Raw genomic sequence first — 22,076 nt, 5'->3', positions numbered from 1 at the left:
AATAATGAACTCCAAGTAGTTAATATTTCAAAAGCGGGTATGTATAAACGCAATAGAAAACCTTTTAATTAATATAATCTGTTGAACTGGGAAATAAACCCATAATTCTGCCAAAATAAGTTGAAAAAAGGTTCGTTTTATTAGCTCTAAGTATTGTTTAAGTGTTGAGTGAGGGAGGCTGCCCTCCGCTCTCAGAGACTTTTAGCGGCTCATTATGCACATTTTCCCCTACTTTCTTTAAATGTACCTCAAGATCGAACCTCGCCAAATGGGTTTATTTTAATTTAGTTCCGATTAAGTATTGTTTAAGTAAAGGGTAGACGAGCCACTTATTCTAATTATGGATTAATTAGGAACAAATGGAAAAATCTTTTAAGCAAACTGGACGAGTTTTAAAACGATGCTGATAATTTACTTGTTTAGAGCGAGGTGTGCAGGTAGGCACTACCTTTTTGTTTTTTCATCTTATTTGTAACAGCGGTCTAACGGGTTATTGCAAATGTGGTCCGTATTCAATGAATGTGCGGGAATTAGATAAAAATTAAGGTTAGGAGGAAAAGCATATCACTTTTACTACTTTTAGAATATTGGAATCACATCAAAACAGTTTCCAAGATGGCTATGATTAAATAAAGGTAAGGAATGTTATAAATTAAACGTACACCGTTGAAATAAAGATTTAATTACAATCGTTACATAATTTTACTCATAATAATAATAATTAATAGGTATATATTCTATAAATATCTATATAGAACATTTAATATTAAGCGAATGTATTCGATTTGGTCACATTGAAATTTTCATCATCATGTTTTGCCGCCAGGTGAACATAATATTATGTATAATAACAAGCCTCAAAACTATTGCTTTTATTATTGTGACCCGAAAACAAAAAGTACATTTCTCTTAATGTGGGAAATTAAGTATTATTTATATAGAATGCTTAATAAATTATCTTACATTACCAATCGATGTATGTTTGCAATGCGTTCGTTACAAAATATTGAACATGTCTCTTAGATATTCACAGCTCCGTTTAATTAGCGCCACCCCACGGACTACTTGCCCTGTACCCTCACGCAGCGACCACGCCTGCGACTGAGCTGACTCGGCCTGACTCGGCCTCACTCGGCTCACCCACCACCAGCCCACGCTCAGCGCTAATTATTAAACTAAATATCCATTCAACGTTTGCTTCAGTAGGTACATATTCGCCACATATTATTTTACGTAAAATAGTTACAATATGGCCACGAATCTCCTAAACTATTCATCTGTTTCAACATTTCATTTTGAATTTTGATTCCAGAAGCATTTATCATTTTAATTCTTATATTACCCACATGACATAAACCCGATATTGAAAAAACTTATGTTGAAATTGCTGGATCTGAAATGTGGCTGCGACCGATTTAAAAAATAAAAAATATTCAGAATATATTTATGTACATGTATGTATACTAATAATACTTTTAAACAATATTTATAATGTTCATAATCGAAGTGTCTGTTAACAACATCGAACGCGGTGAAATCATACTAATTACTTTGTACACATCTTGACAAACTAAAATAGAAAATCTACAAAACATTTTATATATACAAGGACAACAACAATAACCAAACCGACGATCTTATATCGACTATTCATCTAGTTATTAACAAAATTAAACAATAGTTTGTGTAGTAGGGCGATACCAAACCTAACCACCGTTCACTGTCTACTCTCTCAATGTACAATTACACTTAAATCTAATCAAAGTTAAGTCTGGCACCTGTACTAACCAATAACTTATTGCTCCAAGTAATTCAAATCATTAAAGTAAAGTTGGAAGAACTTAGCGAAAACATAATATATATGTGTATATAAGATCCCTTATCGTATGACCAACTTCCTTCCCACACTTGGCATTGACAATAATTCATTTACAATAATTCACTAAAACCAATAGAGGCTAGTTTAATTTTATTACACATAATTGCGCTTTCTGTGTATCTATAAATAATTTAGATATTATTTCCATAATATTCTTAAATCTATAAAAATACTGAGCAACGTCGATTTCATTCAATGTTTCATTCGATAAGTACTAAGTGACAACCGTAGACGTAACCACATCAAACAAAACTAAAGTACTTAACGAAACACTTTATACATTGTTACAATCTGTGCATTATACTTCAGGAATTTTAAAATTACACTATGTGATGTACAAATAAAAGTATACGTTAACAAATTAATAAATTTTACAAAGGGTCTATAGACCTAATCGTATAATCAGCCGGAGGCTATTTAACTAAGGTATAGTTGTGTCGTTGATGTTATTGTAGAAGTGAAACACTGTGCCACTGTAGTGTGATTGTATATCTGACAGGCCCTAGTAGTAAGCGGGTAGTCCAGCGACCCAGGTTTCACGTGCTTTACCTGCAACAAACGAACACAACATTACATTTTATATCCTTCCTATAATATGTATATCGATAAATTCATTCAAAGGGTCCCAATCTTAACTGCCGCGTCATTTGAGTTTATTTTAAAACAATAAAAATATCCCTTAAAAAGAATAGCGGTATTTAAATTAACAAAAAAGAAGGTCCATTCCGATAGCTGTTCCGATTCTATCGCGACGTCGACGGTGCGAGCCCGCCGCCGCGTTCACACATATAAGCCGAAAAAGAAAAAATCTAAACCAATCGAGATGAGGTGACGAAACGTTCAGTCTCATTATCTGAGAATTTATTAACGAATCGCCTGGACCGGAAAACCGAAATGTGAAAGAAATAAAAATTCGACCTCGGCCGCGGTCATCTAAAGTTTGTACGGCGTCAATGAAAAAAGAAGTCAAACAGGTTGTCCGAGCGACCTGCGACTGAATGAAACGGAGAAGGACCCGAGTCAGGATCGAGAGATAAGAGGGAAGATTAGGGCGTCGAAAAAAAGTAAAGCAGCTTTTAATGCGGAGGTAGTGTTGTGAATGAAGAGGATCCATTGAGATTCCGCGCCCACGCACGCCGGCAGTACGCGCGTTATCGGCGCGCACAGGACCGCCCGGCTGCCGTGCGCCACTATGACCCTTCTTCGTGAACAATACTCATTGTAGCACACATTATGTCCACTCGTCGTTAGAATATCATCGGCGTATTATTAAAATTAGCTGCAGTAATAACGATATAAGACATCAACCCCGACCACCGGAACCATGGGTAAACATTTACAAGACAATTTTATTGTCATCGTGGATCATACCGTCATTTTTAATGGCAGGTTTGCACTCTGATTTGGTAGCGATGATACCTATCAGTTAGCAAAATAATAAGTTAAAGCGGTGTAGGAATGTTATTTAAGTCGAAAACAAAAACTGTCGATTTAAATCCGTTCTTTTTGGGCTACTTTAAAGGAATGCCGCGATAAGGAGTTATTTTCGCGTCAAAGAATTCGAGGGACAAAAAGGCGTGAAAACCAAAATAATACAAAAGGTTTATAGAAGTGAATTTGTGAGCGTTTGGCTAAAACAAAATTCTTCGCGATGCCGTCCTGTGCGGCGACGGCGGCGACGCGATTTATTGTAATGAGACGCGGATGCCGCTACTACTTCTTAGAAAACCTTTGACGACTCTAAGAAATATGTGACACGGGAAACTGCACGATGTCCGTCTTCACACGACTCTGCTTGACCTGTCTATGTTTAATTTTTTTATCGACTTTTAATTAATTACCGGAAATAGTTGTCTAACAATGTTAAATTAGATGTAGATCACAATCATGCCATTTCCTTTTACAGTTTTTATATCGATTGATCGTTATCGTATTTTGTATCTGCTTCAATAGCTACACGCTATTTAATTAATTTTAAGTAAATCAACAGTCCGATTAGTTTGTAGGATTAAAGTGTATCGCGTAGAGCCACGTCACATGAGACTTTACATACTTGTAGAAAGAGCTAATTTGGGCAGGTCAACGGTACGCGCGTAGGCGTACGGAACGCGTCGCTCTGACAATGACAAATGACACAAGATTGCAATCTCGCCGCCCTCGAGTCGCGCGTCGCGTCGCCCTTCCGCCTCGACTCAACTCCATTGTTTTCAATTACCGACATGACACCCTGGCGCGAGCCTGCGCTACTAAACCGCAACTCAGTTTATGACCCTCAGATATCTCCACCACGATCGTCCATTACGTGCGCGGTTCTCATTTACATGTGCGCGTAGCGTCGTGATTATGCGCAAGCTCGTCAATCAGAATCAATCTGTAACTCACCGCCAGTAGTGCGCGGTCCGCTTTCAGACGGCCGACACGAAACCGTTGGGATGTTGGAGCGAGCTGGAATAGGAAACATTCACTCTTTTCACGTAACGTTACGAATATCTGAATCAACTTAACCTTAATTTATACCGTATACGTGATTACGAGCGGATATGTTTTCGTGTGCTCCTAAATGATGCCTAAAGTTTAAGTAAGAAATTTAAAGTAATAACCTTTTGTAGAAGGGCTTAAAGGCCGCAGATCCCTCGTTGTGGTGTGGTTGATTAGGCTGGTGACTGTTGGCGGCGTGGTGAGGGTTGTGGTAAGGATCGCGCTGTGGTGACTGTTGATGTCTTGGGAAGCAGTAGCCCGAGCCGCCTCCGCTACCGAGCGGGTTGGCAACACTAGGCACCTTCATGTTAGGAGGTGTTTGTGGTGGCGTGTCGGTCTGCACGTCGGGAAACGCTGCAGGGTGCACGCAGGGATGCTGACCGCCATACTGGCCTCCAGCAAATCCGCCATACCGACCGTACGAACCACTTGCAGGGCTCGCAGCAGCCGTGGCCGGCAGAGCGAAGCCGTTGGCGCTGCCATCGGACGGCGCTGCTCGTTCAGGAGGCCCATATGCGTGTTGCGGCCAAGGCTGTGCTGCTGGCGGAGGAGTTTTGCAAGCCGCAGTATCAGCAAGCGACCAAATCTTCGGCTTAGACGCAGGGATCGGCACGCCGCAATCAGACGCACCTCTCTTAGCTTCCTCCTTGATGCCGTAGCCCAACATCTGGTGGTGCATGCCCTGCAGCATCTCGTCGCCCTTCCTCTCCTCATCTGTAAAGATAATCGTATTCATCGATCATATTTTACGTCCGACTAGCAATAAACGCGTGAGCGCACGTTATTGCAATCAGATTAGTCGCAATAGCCCAGCCCATAACTAACGCGACAACAATAAAGAGGGCTTAAAATGTTCCCGAGAAAAATCGATACAGTACGGATTGAATCGTCGACGTGACCGTTACAAGTCGGACGTAAGTTTTAGCGAGTAAGAAGCGAAATCTCCCGGCTCCCTTCAGAAAAGTCGTGTGAAAATACGTTAGGCGTGCAGTGACCCATTCGTTAAGTGGTTATCCGATTAGCGAAGTGAAAATACCACTTTGGGGCGCGAGCCCCCGCCGCGGGCGCGCTGCCCTATCCCTTTCGTATTTAAGCCGAGCATTTATTTCGCATTTCCCGACGCACCCCGCGGCATCGTACTCCTCCGCGAAATGTGTACGACACAATTAACGGTCAACCTCAATTCTCACTTGTTCTTATGATTTCGTTAACTGAGCGTTTTGTTTTATTTGCTTTGGAATATGTAAATATTTCTTTCTAGCTTTTCTCAAGCTATCAAGTGAACTTCACGTAGATATGTAAGGTACCTAATTTAGGTATGACGAAACAGACACTTAGGTACTACTTAGCTGAACTTCACTCTTAAATCGATTGCTGTACGAGCAGATATCTAAAATAGGAACTTTAAAATGACGATTTAATCAGTTTGAACAATAAAATTTGATCATTGATTGGCTTGGATGGTTGTTTGAGGCAAGGAGAAAAATCATGGTTATGAAACTGCAATGAAATTAATCTTTAAATCTTTCCCGCTTGAAGAATTTCATGTTATTGTACAATTACACAAAAATGTTTACTCAGCGAATTTTATAAGGCTCTAAGTATTATCATAATGCCATTTTCCGTTGTAAAGTGGCTTTCGGCGGGCGCGGAGGCGGGCCCGGGGCCACTAATGAAATTCAGAGGCCCGCGATCATAGCGAGGGCGCGCGCGGGGGTGAGGCACCGCGGCCCGCGGGGCGCGGATGAAACGCGACCGCTCGACTTCATTCTCTTTATTCCATTTAATGCTGACTGCTCCTAGCTTTTAAGAGGGGTTATCCGCGTTGCCCTTCACTAAGGATAAATAGGGACGCCACTGATACTCCGCGCGAAGATATTTATCCGGCAAATTGTTTTAATTTTCATTGTATTAATCTAATAAAGGCCCACAACAGCGGGAGATAAGCGAGCGATGGGCGATTTCGTAATGTTTTATTTTGGCAATATGTTTAATGTGTCTATCGGGTTAATTGTAAAATAAATTTACTGGTTTTTTATTACTCATTGTCGATAGCAAAATTATTCTTATTGCGGCTTTAAGATTTTTTTAACACATCCAGTGCCAAAATGTAAATAAACATCTTTGTTTTTCTCAAATTAAACCATTAACAAGAAGTAAGTCTTTTTATAATAGCATATCAAATCCGCTATAACTACGCGAACTGCCGACATTGGTTTTGTTTAAAAAGATTAACGCGTTAGAGTGACAATATTCTGCAGTGATGAATTATAAGGACTATATTTCGAAATATACTTATTACTTTTTAGCACTATTGCAAAGAAAGGTAGATATAAATGGCAAGACTGTAGCGATTTTCCCTCAACGTGCAGGCTTGAGAACGTGTGCCAATGGTGGCGGTGCGCGGTGCACACTTCGCATTGAGTGGTTTTCCCTTCAGTGTGCTTTAGTCACAAGCCGGGGGCGAAGTGAGACATAATAAAAACCTGTCTCGGTCGCTCGAGGCGCCTCAGTCCCGCTCTCCCCGTAGTGTTTCCACTTTAGGAAAACCCCTTGTATAGGGTGTAATAATTCGTCTAGGATTTGTTTGTGTTTCTGTATTCAATTAGTCGCTTTCAAAATGAGATACAAGGATTTTCGATTTATGCGACGAGTAAGTAGATGCGTTTTTAGTAAAGCTTCGTTGGTACGAGTCGGGTAGGCACAAGGCAGAGAGGCAGCGTGCGACTGCGGGCCTGCACTTTACAGCTGAGGTCAGTGCAATTTATTGCTCAACGCGCTCTCCCCGCTTCCCCGTTGAGCGACGTGCGTTCGACGACGCTCACTTGTTTGTGTTACTTCTACTCGTTTTCCATTAACGCGCGTCGGATTAATATTTTGTTTGCAATGCGAGCGCTCACGACAAAAATTAACATTTATTGGTGGGGTCCGAAAATGAAGCTTTTATTCATGAGTGGCTTAGCTCCGGATAGTTCTGTGTGTTTGTTTGCCGACGACGGTCTAGGGATCGCGTGTGAAAGCTTTTATATTGGCTTTGTTTGCCGTGACTTAAAATGATATATTACACGTCGCTAACATTGACGTTTTTGTAAAAGAATGGTTATGAACGTTAGCGAGAAATGTTATGGTTTGTTTGCGATCGGAATTTGGGATTAGTTTAATCGGAAAGTTGTTTGGTTAAGTGTTAATCTTTTGATGCCCGCTTTTTGATTAGAGATTCTTTCTCACGAATCTCCGTCCGTCACGCAGATTTTACATGTTCCTAATATGCGATATTTGAATTCAGGATAGCTCACGCGACGTTTAGAGAACGTTTTATAGCCTTGGGTGGAACATCACAGGTGTAAATTAGATACCTTCGACTTTTGGAGGACATCAATAAAAAGTCAAATGAAGGATTCGTGCAGTAGTAACACGCATTTAATATTTCATGTTACCACTGCTGATGCACTTTCTTATAAGGATATAGTGGCTAACGTAAAGTAGGTCTGAAATAAGCAGGTTTTAGCGAAGAGACTAAAAAAAGTTGTTAAGATTTTTGCAGTGTTTACATTTTGTAATAAAATCATGTGGGGTTAGAAAAATATGATATAAATAACAATTGCAATACCGTGTCGCTCGGCGTCGAGGCGACGTCCCTCGGAAGTCGCCGCGGGGGCGCGTGCCTATAATCCCGCCGCACACAATGCGCACGCCGTCTTCAGCGTTTTTTTCCAAAGTCGCACTATGAATGCGTAGATTATGTCGATGACTAGATGCGCTTTTAATGGAATCGTGCTAGTCAATAAGAATTCAATGCTACGGAATTTCTGAATTGTGTGATACTTTTTGATTTAACTTATAACCACTGTAGTAGATACTTTATATACTAGATGTTTATGTAGTAGATACAATAACTGTTTTAGAAATATAATTTGAATATGAGATGTTTCATAAAATGTTATAAAATGTTATAAACTGAAACATGTAATGACGAGACAGTGAGAACCTACTAAGGATGTATTTACAGGAAAATATAAATAGGTAATATTTATACACCATCGGAAATTGCGATCACAATATTACAAAATATTGTGAGCAATAAACCACAAATTAAAAATTAGTTCCATCAGTTCCATGTCGGGCACGCTTCTGCCATACATCTTACACTTTTTATGAACATTGTGAGTGGCCCTCGTCATACACCACGAATTAAGTACACTTGAGGCTCAACAATAGTGGGCTTCATTACACGAGCGTATGCCGGGCGTTACGCGTGACGCCCTCGCGACTCCATTAGCGCCGCGAACTTCGCTATGAAAACACTCTGTTAGAAGCCATCTCTGTTGTAACAATGCATACTTATAATTTATGTTGTTGACAAGCGCCACTAACTGCCGCCCCAGCACTGCTTCTCACGTACCGTGTCCAATACGTATCTGGATTTTATTATGCACTCAAGCTTTTCTAAAAGTGCACGCGACTTTGTGTTTGAAATGTTTCTGATCGAATTTATCATCGTACAGACGTGTTCACATGAGACAACTATCTGATTTCACGAAACACCTGAAAGTTAAACACAACAGTACCAAAACAAAATACATACAGTTGAAAAAATTCTCACCCCGCGTCCTATTCGATCTGTAGGTACATTATAAATCCCCAAAACCGTACTTACTTACGTTCCAGCGGAATATCCTCATAAAAGAAACGATCCACGAACTCGACAAATCCTTTGGCAAGAACATGAAGTAGGGCAGATCGTCAGACAAGCTGAACGCGACCTCCGAGCGTCGGCCCGTTGTAGCGACGAACAGAAGACGCGTTATATGAAATTTGGGCCCGGGCGCCGCCCACTTTACTACGAATAGGAAATCCGGTAGCGAGGAGCGGTTACGCACAGTTACACGCCTGAGACCCAGCCCCCCCTCCGTCCCGCTAGTCCGCCACACGCCCCTCGTGGCCCCTCGCCTCCTCTCGGGCCGCACACCCTCCGGCCCGCAGCCGCGTTATGCCAATTCACTCGACGATTTATACACCGACAAAATTAAAGCAATTTTAAACGGTTAACAACACCGGCGCAATTCGTACATGAATAACACGCACTATAGTTCAAGGGTAATTAGTTAATTATATTCGCAATCGCACTTATCGACAACAACTCGACACATATACACATCACACAACAATAATTCGCATAGCAATTGGAAATGGTGACACTATGGGATCAGAACAAGATAGTAGAAGCTTTTTGAATAAAATCAACATCCGACAGTCAACAGATTTTTTTTTATGTTAGAGAACCGACATCATTTATAAATATATATAAATGATTATTCGGTGTAGTTGACTATTAGGCGTTGTATGTTGTTAAACTCAACGAACCTTTGTGAGTTTTGATCTTCTCCTCCTGCTCATCTTTGTCTTTCTCTTCGTCGGAGAGCATGGTGTCATCATCGTCGTCTGTCTTATTCTTAGGTTCCCAGGTCATCTTGTTCTCCTTCTTGAGGCGCCGGCGCGCGTTCGCAAACCAAGTGGACACCTGAGTGAGTGTCATCTTGGTGATGATCGCCAACATTATCTTCTCACCCTTGGTCGGGTACGGATTCTTCTTGTGCTCGTTCAGCCACGCCTTGAGAGTCGCTGTTGACTCCCGTGTTGCATTTTTACGCCTGGCAGCTAGGTCGTACCCGGCTCCGTATCTGTCGACAAACATGCTTATACTTACATATACCTAATGGGAACAGTACGCTTCCGACCTCAGCACAGCCTACACTCTTTCTTATACTACTTTCGCTCAGACTGTACATTTACCCGAAAATGGATTCAGACCGCATTTCCCTAAGTGAGAAATCTATGAAAGCTGTTGTTGTACTGAGAAATAATTAAAATACCATTAAAATTAATCAATTAATTACCAGAGGAGAAACTGTCAAAATATACTAATTATTCATATGTATTTTTTTGTGACTGAGTAATCTCGAATCTGTCCTGAATACCATAATATCCATAATAATAATAAATAGAAAACAGGAATACAAAGATCTGGTTACTATATTGATTCAAATAACTGCAATATTCATAACGTAATGGTGTAATCAGCATAAATATTTTGAACCGTCTTTATAATTAAAAATGATTTACTAACAAAAACTATGTTTTAGTATAACATATTTCAATTAATTTTACCGTTCGTGCGTCGAATCGTTTGCAGTAAGCAATAAAGTGGCTTTTAAATTCCTAGCAGATAGGCGTTTTATTTGAGGCAATAGATTTCTCGTAACGGCAGCAAAAATAAAGCCATCGTGGCACAGAGCGACATTCGGTACACTTTTTAGGGCCCACGGTCCCATTTGCATCCGCATTCTGAGCGTAATTGTGGCTTCCCCCAGCGCTGCCAGCATTCGTACCTGACTTCGATTTTCCCGTCGACATGACAAAGGCGCGGTCTAAGGGGCCCAATAAATAGGTTTCGCGCGTGAAAATAGTTAAAAAATGGTTCCGAATCCGGCGATGTTCACGCAAATTGCAATGTTGAGCGCCTCGCTTACGGTCTAGTATCGAAAATTCTACAGACGTTTTCGCCTACGTGTTATGCATGACGCGAATAGGATTTGTAGAATTGACAGCATTTGTTTCTTGTTACGATATTGCGCCGATTGATTTAAGTTGAATGTTTTGAAGCGCGGCTAAATAATTTATGCTTAGGACATAGACCGTCTGCGTAAATAATGAATCGAAAAGACAATAAAATTTTCAGAGGATACTTTGTTTCTTTTATTTGTAGCTTTGTGTTATAAGGTACCGCGAAGACCGCGTTCTTGTGCTAAGATCGTTGTAAAAGAAGAGGGCGGTCCGTTGCATCTCGGTTGCAATTGCAGGGCGGTGCAGCGCAGGCGTGGGCAGCGTGGGCGTACTCAGCACCAATCGATCGCGACGCCATCTTGCTCACCGGACATCACCGGTATTGCTAGTCGCTCAACGACCGCCGGCCTGCCACAAGGCTTGCACGCACCGACCGAGCCGGTGATTTCGACATAACTACTGCGTCGATACTTACTTCGTAAAGTTATGTTTTTTTTATTCTGAAGTTAAATTTTAGTTTAGTCAGAGTACTGAGACGGTTATACATAAATATAAAACATGAGTACTGTATTAATACAAGTGTCAAACGCGGATCTACACAAAGCCTCTGAAACCAAACCGCATTAGTTTGAACACGAATAAGCTCTTCAGAAATCTACGGCGGTTAGTGACGACAGCGGCGCGACATAGGAAAAACAGCGCTTTATTGCTTTAACGTTTTATTGATTCGTCAACGCTCGGTTTGGTTTACAGCTCTGAAGCTGAAGCGAGGGGCTGAATCCTTTAAGCTTTGTTAATTAATTTAGACAGTCCACTTACTCGTCGCGCCCGCCCTGTGAGAACACATGCACTCGGCTCTGAGAACGTTAATACTTACGTGGGCGGAAATACTTTGTATCTTTGTTAATTTGGGGACGCAAACATAAAACTGATGGTCGAGCTTTGAATAATGTTCCAAATTTGTGTTTAAACTAATGTTAAGATTTATATGCAGTGACGTTTCCTGAGTTTATAACGTTTACATTTCATTTTCTGAACAATCATTTTTAAAGATTGCTATTTGGATATGTTTACATTCTGTCACTCTATTAAGGTATATTAAAAATATATCACTGAAAATGTTGAAGTCAGCAATAAGAGACTACCATAAAACAATATGTATGTGTGTACATTAGGTCACCCCGAGGAAAAGCGGCGGTGTTGGGCGGGCGCTTACAGCCGTTGCTACATATTTGCGCTTGCCGAGTATTCAATTCGCGGTATCGAAGGTTTACGATCTACCCGCTTGGGGGAATTGCGGCCTCTACGTGCCCTCCCCCGTAAACCGTACACTCGTACAGCTATGTACGAATGCGTACATAAGTAATACCCCCCGCCATGGGGGAGCCTCGCCTCGTATTAGAATTAGGATTCGCAACTCAAGTGCGACTTGAGTAGGCGTTTTAGGAACTGGATTGTTGCGCTCACTTTGTTCATGTCTGGCATAGACTGTGCGCGACTAGAGGACTGGTTTATTGACTACATTACCTCGACATGTAGTCTGGGTTCGATACAACCTTTAATTCTAAACGAAACCTCTAAGAAATTCGAAATCGTCCCGACAAGCACGAATTTATTACTTTAAGTATTAGTTCATAATGATAATAGGTACTACCAGAATATTAAAATTATGATGATTACAATGACATATTCTAGTCTATTTTTTTTCATAACATTCTCTAATTTATGGCCCTTTTTTTATATTCATCTCTATTTTTTTAATGTTATTTTTTGTTAGCCTTTCATGTGTCCCACTGCTGGACAAGGCCTTTCCTTCCAAAATTATATGTCCTGTGCCGTGCGCCGTCATGTTGGAACCGCAAATGCCTTTTCGACTCTATTATTTAAAGAAAATATAACGTTACGCACTCAACATCAAAATAATAACGTATAAGTATGTGGTACAAGATAGGTAGTTACTAGGTAAAACATAATAAGAATGATTTATTTACATCCGCATTTTGATAGCAGTTGCTTTAATATGTAAATACCGCAGTCGAACCCGGCTCACGTAAATTAATTTTAGGTGATGATTGAAACAAAGTAAAACTGAACTGTTTAGTAAAAAAGCAATTAGAGTCGTTTGGTTGAAACTAAAACTTATTTTGCAGCACCTTTCGACCGATAAGTATGAGCACATTTCGGATTATGACGGATGTATGTGTGTGTATGTCAATCATATTGTAATTCTGACGTAATTAGTTAATTACAGCGGGTCCGTTGGAGCGGCCCGCCCGCCGCCAGCGCTCGGCGACGAACCCCGCGCCTTTACAATTCACTGATACATTTATTAATAACTTACACCTGATTGGAACTCGATGTATGACGTATTAATTATGATCTACACGCACCGGTAATTGTCTTCCGATTACTTACAGTTTTTGTAGGTTTTGACAGCTACAAAATAATTAATAATTCTAGATTGATATGGAATGTCTTAATGAGAAATCGTTGTAAACAGCAGCTGCACTTATGAACGTATTTTGAAATATCAGTTTCTTGGCAAAATACTGCACTGCAATTGGTATTATGTGTTTATACATACACCTTATAGGTATGTATTGCAAATTGCAAATACCTATATAAGAAAAAAAAACACAGCATATACTCGTTTTCAAGCATAGTTATTAGGGTATAACTGTAACAATATTTTAATGTAGGTGTGTGTACTGCAATATAATAAGAAACTCAAGAAATTGCAGTAGTCTTGATGAAATCGAGAGAGCTATGTTATGAGGCTGTCAAACTGTTACGTATCTATTACTAAAAATATTTGAACAAACGTGCGTTAAACGGTCATAAATGTCGTTCAAGCTGGCGTCTCGTTAACAAGCGCCCTTACTTGGCTTATTTAAAAAGTAACAACCCAAATCGTTGGCACACAAATAATTCCCTCAGAGCTCCGCGCTCGGGGCGCGGTAATTTCCTGCGCATTTTGATCTCAATGGTGCGGTACAAGTGCTCCCTCGTCTCTTTTCTCTAATTTTTGTACGTTTTCTGTGCTCGTGACTTTTGTTAAAAATAGCTGAGTAATTTTTCATTTCGGCGCGCGGCGGGCGTGGCAGATTACAGGCTGTTCCAAATAATACGCCAACAGTACTTAACTCGAGTGCGCCTACACTCGCGGCCAAGTTTTGTTGCTTATGTACGCTGTTCACCGTACTTGTTTCTTTGTGAGGCTATTTATTCGGTCCGGCTAACTTATTGCGGCCTCCGGAACGTTTTATGAGCCTCTTATGAAGTTTTTCCTTTGAAATGAATACACAACAATTTCGTTGGCAGTCGTGTGTAATTACACTTGCAAATAAATGAATTATTTAGTAGCTGGCGACAATGTGTTGCGGAAATATTTTTATTTTGACACGTTCGCAGGTCGTATATTACGTACACGCTGGTTGTTTGCGGCGCGCTTAAGTGAACGCAAAGTGATCATCCTATGCGTGCGTCGGCGTAGTGAACAATTGTGTTGGAACATCGGGGCCGCTATATATCACGGTGTATTTCCGTGCGCGTCCCGTCACGATACCGTAACGTCTTTTTTACGCATAAAAACTAATGTCGCGTCTAATTATTTTTAGATTATAACGCACCGCCTGCTATATATTAAGTCGAGCGCAGCCGAATTGTCAGCATAACTCCGCTTTGATGTATCATGATTTGTTTTTATTTTCAGGCAGTTTCAACGTGATTCATGGACGGATAAATTTCAAGTACGCCGTGAAACGTATATTTAATTGATGCGTCCGCATAATACATTGTTATGACACTCTTATGACGACCGCTGCCGATTTATAGACACAGTGTTCTTGCAGCAGAAGGTACATAAATAACATTGAATACCACCCTTGCTCGTCGACAAGTCTGACGGGTTGATAAGTTTGCCGAAAACGTCAACGCAACGCCTCGAGTGATCGCGTTTCAAAGAAAAACTGTGAATTAATCAAGCACTAGCGCGAATGGATGTAGCGTCATCCGTCTCTGTCATAGACGCGGGTGTGTACGTGTCGAAACGGGACGGCGAACAACCGGGAGTGGTTACTCGGTCATTTGTCCCTTGCGGTCGACACGCACAGCCTAGCACACAACTACGTGTGTGTATGCCTTTATCGGTGCACTTCTATTTTTTTTTTAATAAAATTGGATTATCCATAAGTCATTATTATTGAACAGTCTACATATCTTTACTTATTGTCGTCTTATTGATTCTGACGCGAGTGTAGAGCCGACACTATTACGATGTTTAAGCTGCATACCCATAGTTTTTATGGCACGTATATTTGCTTTTTAAATGTCCCTAATTTCAATTTCTTTACGTACATGTACTTCTAGAGAGAAGTCCTTATTTTCCACATTCCTATATTGCAGATACAAGATATTATCAATTTAATGGATATGTTTGCTGAATATATTAGAGGAACCTGTATAGCATTAATTGTACGAAGTGTTAACTGCGATATCGTATACATATTGCTGCTTGCTGAAATTATAAGATATCTTTCTTGGATTTCTTCGATCAACGTGATTTTGCGTACATATGTGTCAGAATTTATAATTTGAGACTAGTTCTGGTAAAACGAAAACGATCTAAAAATTAGGTTTGATACAAACATTAATTTTATCAGGTATTCCGATACCGTAAAGACATACCACAATATTTACTGGTAGACAATGTTTACTAGAATTAAATCTATAATAAACAAGAAAAACCAAAAAATAAGTTAATATTAGGCCCATTTTAAACATATTTCATCAGTACATTTGGTTACTCGTAATGTATTCGGTAGAAACAATTTACTAAACTATCACTCAGTAAAACGCATCTGAATCCAATAACAGTAAAACATGAAAGGGGGTACATATGCACAACCTAACAAAATTGATTAAAGTCAAAACGAGTCGCCAAATACAAACATGAGCCTTTCGCATTGCAATCTATTAGAGAGATAAGTCTCGATAGGGAGGTATTATGTTAATCCGGGTGCGGCGCGGCGTGGGCTTTATCTAAAGTGGCGCGGGCGCTATGGACCTGTGGGGTCCCTCGGACCCTGGGGACTTACCCGTAGGCAGCGAGCGTCGGGTCGTAAGGGTAGTAGCCGCCCGAGGGTTGCAGGCCAGCCGACGTCCACGCAGACATCTCACCACCGCCCTCCTTCAGCGCGTAAGGGTTGCTCTGAAATACCGCACAACACAATAAACAAACATGCCGCTGGCCAAATTGCCTTGTAGCTAACTTTGATACAGTTTATTTCAGTCTCATTTGTTCTACAAAAACATAAGGAAGATGGAATTTTTTCGGCGTTGCTACAAACAGCTCTAAAATCGATGTATAGATAGCCGTTCTACCTTTTGTAAAACTCAGTGAAACTGAGAAAACCGTCAACAAAATATTACTACTCGATCACGAACAGTCATAAGTCGTTATGGCCATGCGTAATGCCATAGTGTTGAAGTACCCACTCACGTGGTCCTCGACATCAAATCATATTAAATTCGTTAACCATTAACGCTAGCTCTTCGCGTCGCTAAGCCCACATGTAAGCGGATAAATCTCGACGCTTAATACCTTTCAGTCAATCGGTCTTACAAATACGTCGGCTTGAATTTAATTAAAGTTAACTTAATAAAAGGGAATAAACTGGCGAACAACAATAAAAGTCCCAAGTGTACGGGCTGACATATCACTGGCATATTTGCATAATGTATGGAAGCAGAGGGGAAAACTATTAAGGCCTAACGCTCCCTACGCGTGATAGTTGTTTAACAGCGAGCTAGTGAGCGCGGGGATGGTACCCTCTTTACTCAGTTATTCGCATACATTAGGAGCAACTAAATTAAAAGTGTGAACGATTCGAGCGCGCCTCGGGAGTCGGTCCCTTGTCTCACCCTAGCTCCTCTGATAATAAAATGAAAAGCATTATGATACGTATGGCACTGGTTGTGACGCGATAACTGAATAAAAAGAGCAAGCTTATTTGTCCCCCTATTTTAAGTAAGAAAAAGTGTGTGTCGTTGTGTTTGTCTTGAGTAATTTGTTTTCATTTTGCAACAACACTGAGATATGTTGCAACTTTGTTTGGGTATTTTTGATAGGGTATGTATTAAGGTATTCTGTAAGGAATACATCTTAATTTTACAGTTATTCTTAAACGAATACAATACTTAATCTCCTATCGGTTCTAGAATAGAATCGTAACATTCTCCTAAACATTTTTCGCGAACTAGCTGTATCCCAGATCACATGTAAAGATGCTTTAACAAAGTTTATCTATACACCTTTTTGAGACACGCTGTGATTGATGGGCCCCCGAGCTTGCGACGGAGTGCTCTTGTATCGAACAAACATAGGTAGAAGTACTCCGCGTATAAGCTAATGTGTTCCGCTATCTATTACTGTGGTCGTAAAATCAAGATGTTTTTGACGAAATCACAATGTCCAGGTTTTCTATTCCTATCTGAAAATTCTCTGTTACACATGATTATAATATGTGTGTAATTCGGAAATTGTTGATTAACTCGAAAATATCAAATCAATTTTTTACTGTACGTGTGCTTTCTAACTACCGTAAAAGGATTAACAATATCCAGGTAACGTAAACAAAAAAGGTCTAATAAGTACAATCAGTGTGAGACTAATTGCATAAGACTTGTGTTTTTATAATATAAAACGTTTTTGTTATATTATAAATAATCAATAATTGTATCCTACGTAGATAAGCAAAGCGGTCTACACAATTACGAAGTTGGCAATAAAAAGTTAGTACTGTGGCAATTATAAAGAAAAAAAAAACAATAAAAAGATTCAACAGCGTCGTAACATTTCTTATTAGAATGGTAACTAGTATTAGTAAGATAATGGCACAATTACTGTACAAGAACTGAGTTTAATAGCCGATATAAGTAAACAGCTCGTTAGTTGATTGTAAAGACAAATTGTTAGGCTTTGAATGTTTGCATTTGTAATTATCGTTTGCGATGACGTCACGAAAGTAGTGTTCAACACGGTGCTGACTTATGGCTGTTATAATATTCAGACAGTTGACGCAAGGTAGGACTAAATATTTATCTTTTTTGCAAAATTAATTGTGAAATTATGTTTCGGTCTTTTAAATTTTCTAACAAAAGGAATAATCATTTGTAAAGTAACAATAATTAATTATCACACCATTGTGATGATACAATCCATCTAGATAGAGTTATAACACCGTTTGCGATTTATAGGTACTACAGATAGCTGGAAAAAGATCTATTTTTTTTTAAGCGGTGCCAGAAATATATGTGGAATATCAAACATACCTAAAGTATATAACTAAATGTCATCTACTTGCTTTAGTCCTAACTCTACATGTATTAAGATGCATTCGTATTATTTATCTCTAGGTGCTTTACAAATATGCGCATGTCTGTTTACCTAATTCATCTCACACATCGGCATGTTGTTCCAACTACTGATTTGCAAACTCGATTATTTTTTCCTGCTTTGATATATGTGAGAAATAATTAAGTACGCTAAGTGTAAAATTTTCCAGTCTGTCAATCTGGATTTCTTATCAAGCATGTTAGACATAAATATTTATTAAATCCATTAAAAGTTATCGCCGACCAGGCAGAAACATTAATGGTGCGTTGAAAAATTTTCACATTAATTAATTTAGAGCTGTAGTTGGTACTTATTTATTAGTGCCGTACTAATTAGAGCAAACGGCTAAAACATGGAAGTTAGGAAATACCTTTATTAGTGGACTAGATGGAGATAAATGGTTTGTCGTGTCACCTAGGAATAGAACACCCATTGCTGCCTCCGGTGCCGTCTATCTACTTACTCCGTGACAGGACGATGGGCACTTATGTACCACGTCACCACTGAATCATTGAGTTTTCTATGTATTCAAATGTTGACATATTTTCTGAATTTGTATAAGACGTATACATTAAGAATTGGTACATCTGACGTTGATTACAAAGAAGAAAATCTGAATTCAAAAAGAGGAATGTTTTTGATAACAAGTGCATGCAAGTCATTAGAACAAAACTTACGTAGCCAAAAGATTTGAATGAAGATGAAGGTTTGAAATATTTTGCACTGCACTTTTATGAAACAATTGATTTGATTTATTATTGATATTTAATTACCTTAGTTGAATGACACAGATTTAGTCACATAATTTTTTATTGATCCCTAAATTGTCAATAAACCGAACAACAAACATAGCTTTTGTATACTTATTAACTTTAATGTAAAAAAGTATTCAAAACTGTTTAATGTAGAGGTTTATAAGTAAGTTTAGTATCGAGTTTATCTATGCACTGAATAAATATTACACGAACAAATTGCAGAATTGGCAGACACAAAGGCTCCAGTCGTCATTATAAAGGAAAATCTAAAGCGATACTGCATCAACAAGTTGAGTGATAACAGATCTACATCGATACTTTAATTGAACGCGATAATTATTGTCAATAAATGTTTAATCGTTTAAAGATCTCGATCAGCTCATTGGATATTGGTCGCGGCTGTGTTTTCTCTGGTCTGATTTCTAAGAAATGAAACCCAATGATATCTATAACATTCCAACATATCGACGAGAAATCTTTATTTGTGAACTGCGTAATAATTGTAGAGCAATTAGTTGTAAAGGATACTACAGATATGATTATGCATTTACCCGGGAGTGAACATTTTTAGGAATACTACTTGCAAGTGTAGTAATATTTGCAATGTTTTCTAAAACAAGCTTTGGACAAACTTTCGAACTATGTCCGAATGTTCTACGCATCAAAGTGACTGGGGTTTTGGAGCAAGTGGACGTGGGTCAGATCTACTTACAAGTCAAATTGGCAGAATAATTAATCATTGTTTGAGCTTAATTAATTATTACAATGTTCCGTCATTGAGAATACTGGTGCGTTATAATTGGACAATTTGATATTGAGGTCGATAAAATTGACAAAACAAGGTACTGTGGATCAATTTCATTCAAGAAATTATTACCTACAGTTTTCAAGAAATATACGATGGAGATATAGTATTTGGGATACTAAGAATATATTCCGATCAAGCCAAACTAACTCGAATAAATAAGGTTAGACTAATTCGATGTTCTTGGTTCCTAAGCAATCGCGATTGGCTACTGGCTTTCTCTTATTTGGCATTTTAGTATTACATGAGTTAAAAAAATCTCGTTACGTCGTACTTTTTTAAAGAAAGGTAATAAATAATGAAAAAGAGTAAAAATCTTTCAAACCGAATGCAAGGAAAATAAAAACATTTTATACCATCGGCAGTCATCTTTGCGGTAGGAGTATCTATGGGTAAAGATTAGGCTTGAGTAAAAACTATTAGTGCGCTATCTTGTTCTAAGGGCTGTCTAGAAAGGAACTATGTAATAGTTTTAAAAGTTTTGTATTGAATTTGCTCTTATTGTAAGTAGTTCTTATAGTCTCGGATAAGTCTATTACAGAGAAACACTACTCCAGCTTTTAAAGGATCCTTATTATAATAAACATTGTTATTCGCATTGTCCCAAACTTAGCTTACTGTCTGTTTTTACAACACGAAAACACAAACACGTCCTTACAATAAGATCAGAGCTTGGAAACCACTTGGGGAGTCAAAGAGTCAGTGTAAATGATTACCACATCATTAATATCTATCATTGTATAAGTAAACATTACACTTTTTCGACGTTCCCCAGCAAATAATCCCGTGACAAATTCGTAACCGCAACTCTTTTGTGGAACTGTGATAAAAATTGTTCCTTTTCCTGGCGGTGACAGGGCAGTGAGGTTTGCCTCAGAGGTCGGGGCTTCGGGCGCACTAACTATGAGTGATGATTGTCTCGCCCCCAACATTAGCCGCGGCTCGAGGAAGCACGTGCCAGCCCCAACATTAATGATTATGTTGTTATTATTTACTACTATGCCATTTTTTAGTTTCTCTCATGGCGAACTTGGGAATAATCAAAAGTACCGAGCCCTTTGTTGCAGTGTTAATGATAATCTGAGTCTAGCTAAGATTTATTGACTATTAAAGCGTCAGACTTCTTGTTCGTTTGTGTTAACTAATTTGTGGAAATTACGTTGGGATAAAGACAGTGTTTTTATTTAAAAGATTAATGAAATATCGGTTATAAACTAATACCATACTCTTTAATTCAATAACAATGAGATACAAAGTTGAAAATACAGATTCTAAAAACCCAAGTCACTGTTGTATTTATTAAACTAGGGTGATAAAACTCATTTATTAACTCTCAAAAAATCTCATCCGCACCAATTCATCCCCCTTTTCCGTAAGACTGGCTCTAACAACATTTTAATCAATTCTCCACAGACTCCGCGAGTCAGCGCGCCAGATAGACTCATTACACCAACCCCAAATAAATATAAACAGTAGCGAAAAGGGCCCGGCCCCACTATTAACGTTATTCACACGCGCCGCTAGATCCATAAATAAAAGCCAACTACACCGCGACCCTAGAAACAAAAAAGACAAAGTTCACGTTCGACTGATCTGTGCGGTTCATAAATAAGGCTCGTTTATTTCATTGCATTAAACTGGTGATAAGTTATTTGACGGTTCATAAATTCGTACCCCATCGGTGGTTGGAGCCGCTTATTGAGCTAGCGCGCGCCCCGGCACCGCCCGAGGCGCCGCCGCGCCGACCCGCCGCCTTGCCAAATCGACGACACTCCATCATACCGCGACTCAGCTTTCTGGCTACTGTGCGCCACTAAACTCACTACTTCGGCACATGCCTAATAATACATACATCCAATACATAAACTAAAAAAATAGTAGGTTAACATTTGTCAACAGAGTCGAAGGGAAGGAAGTCGAGAAAGTCTATGAAAGGAGTCGAAGGTGTCTATGAAAATTAACTCAACTAGTAAATTGCAATGAAACTTCATAATGATCGTTGTTAGGTATATCTAATGTACCACAAAGAATTTTGAGTACGTAAAACAAAAAAACAGCAATAAAATAATATTGGTAGGAAACACTACTAACAGAATCTAAAAGTGAATTGTAGCGAGTGGAAAAAAGAATGACTCTAAGTGGATAAAGAGCGAATACAAACGAAAAAGTCATTTCATGGCGCACGACAGTGACGCAACC

At 39.3% G+C, this 22,076-nt stretch overlaps 1 protein-coding gene across 4 annotated transcripts in view; it reads right to left on the bottom strand.

The window, feature by feature from the left end:
- Positions 1-666: 666 nt before the first annotated feature.
- LOC142986249 (homeobox protein araucan-like) overlaps positions 667-22,076 on the bottom strand; it is a 90,849-nt gene continuing 69,439 nt past the window's right edge. For 3 of the 4 annotated variants that reach the window (XM_076134640.1, XM_076134641.1, XM_076134643.1), the window contains exons 3-7: positions 16,018-16,130; positions 9,722-10,038; positions 4,480-5,071; positions 4,262-4,324; positions 667-2,428 (exon numbers count right to left, since the gene is read on the bottom strand). In XM_076134640.1, coding sequence (XP_075990755.1) covers positions 4,285-4,324; positions 4,480-5,071; positions 9,722-10,038; positions 16,018-16,130 — 1,062 coding nt within the window. In that variant the 3' untranslated portion in view covers positions 667-2,428; positions 4,262-4,284. The remainder of the gene's footprint in view (positions 2,429-4,261; positions 4,325-4,479; positions 5,072-9,721; positions 10,039-16,017; positions 16,131-22,076) is intronic. The other variant, XM_076134642.1, reaches the window with a different exon arrangement.

Source organism: Anticarsia gemmatalis, chromosome Z, assembly GCF_050436995.1.
Source record: "Anticarsia gemmatalis isolate Benzon Research Colony breed Stoneville strain chromosome Z, ilAntGemm2 primary, whole genome shotgun sequence".
Classification (NCBI taxonomy): Eukaryota; Metazoa; Arthropoda; class Insecta; order Lepidoptera; family Erebidae; genus Anticarsia; species Anticarsia gemmatalis.
This window is presented reverse-complemented; position numbering and strand designations above follow the sequence as displayed.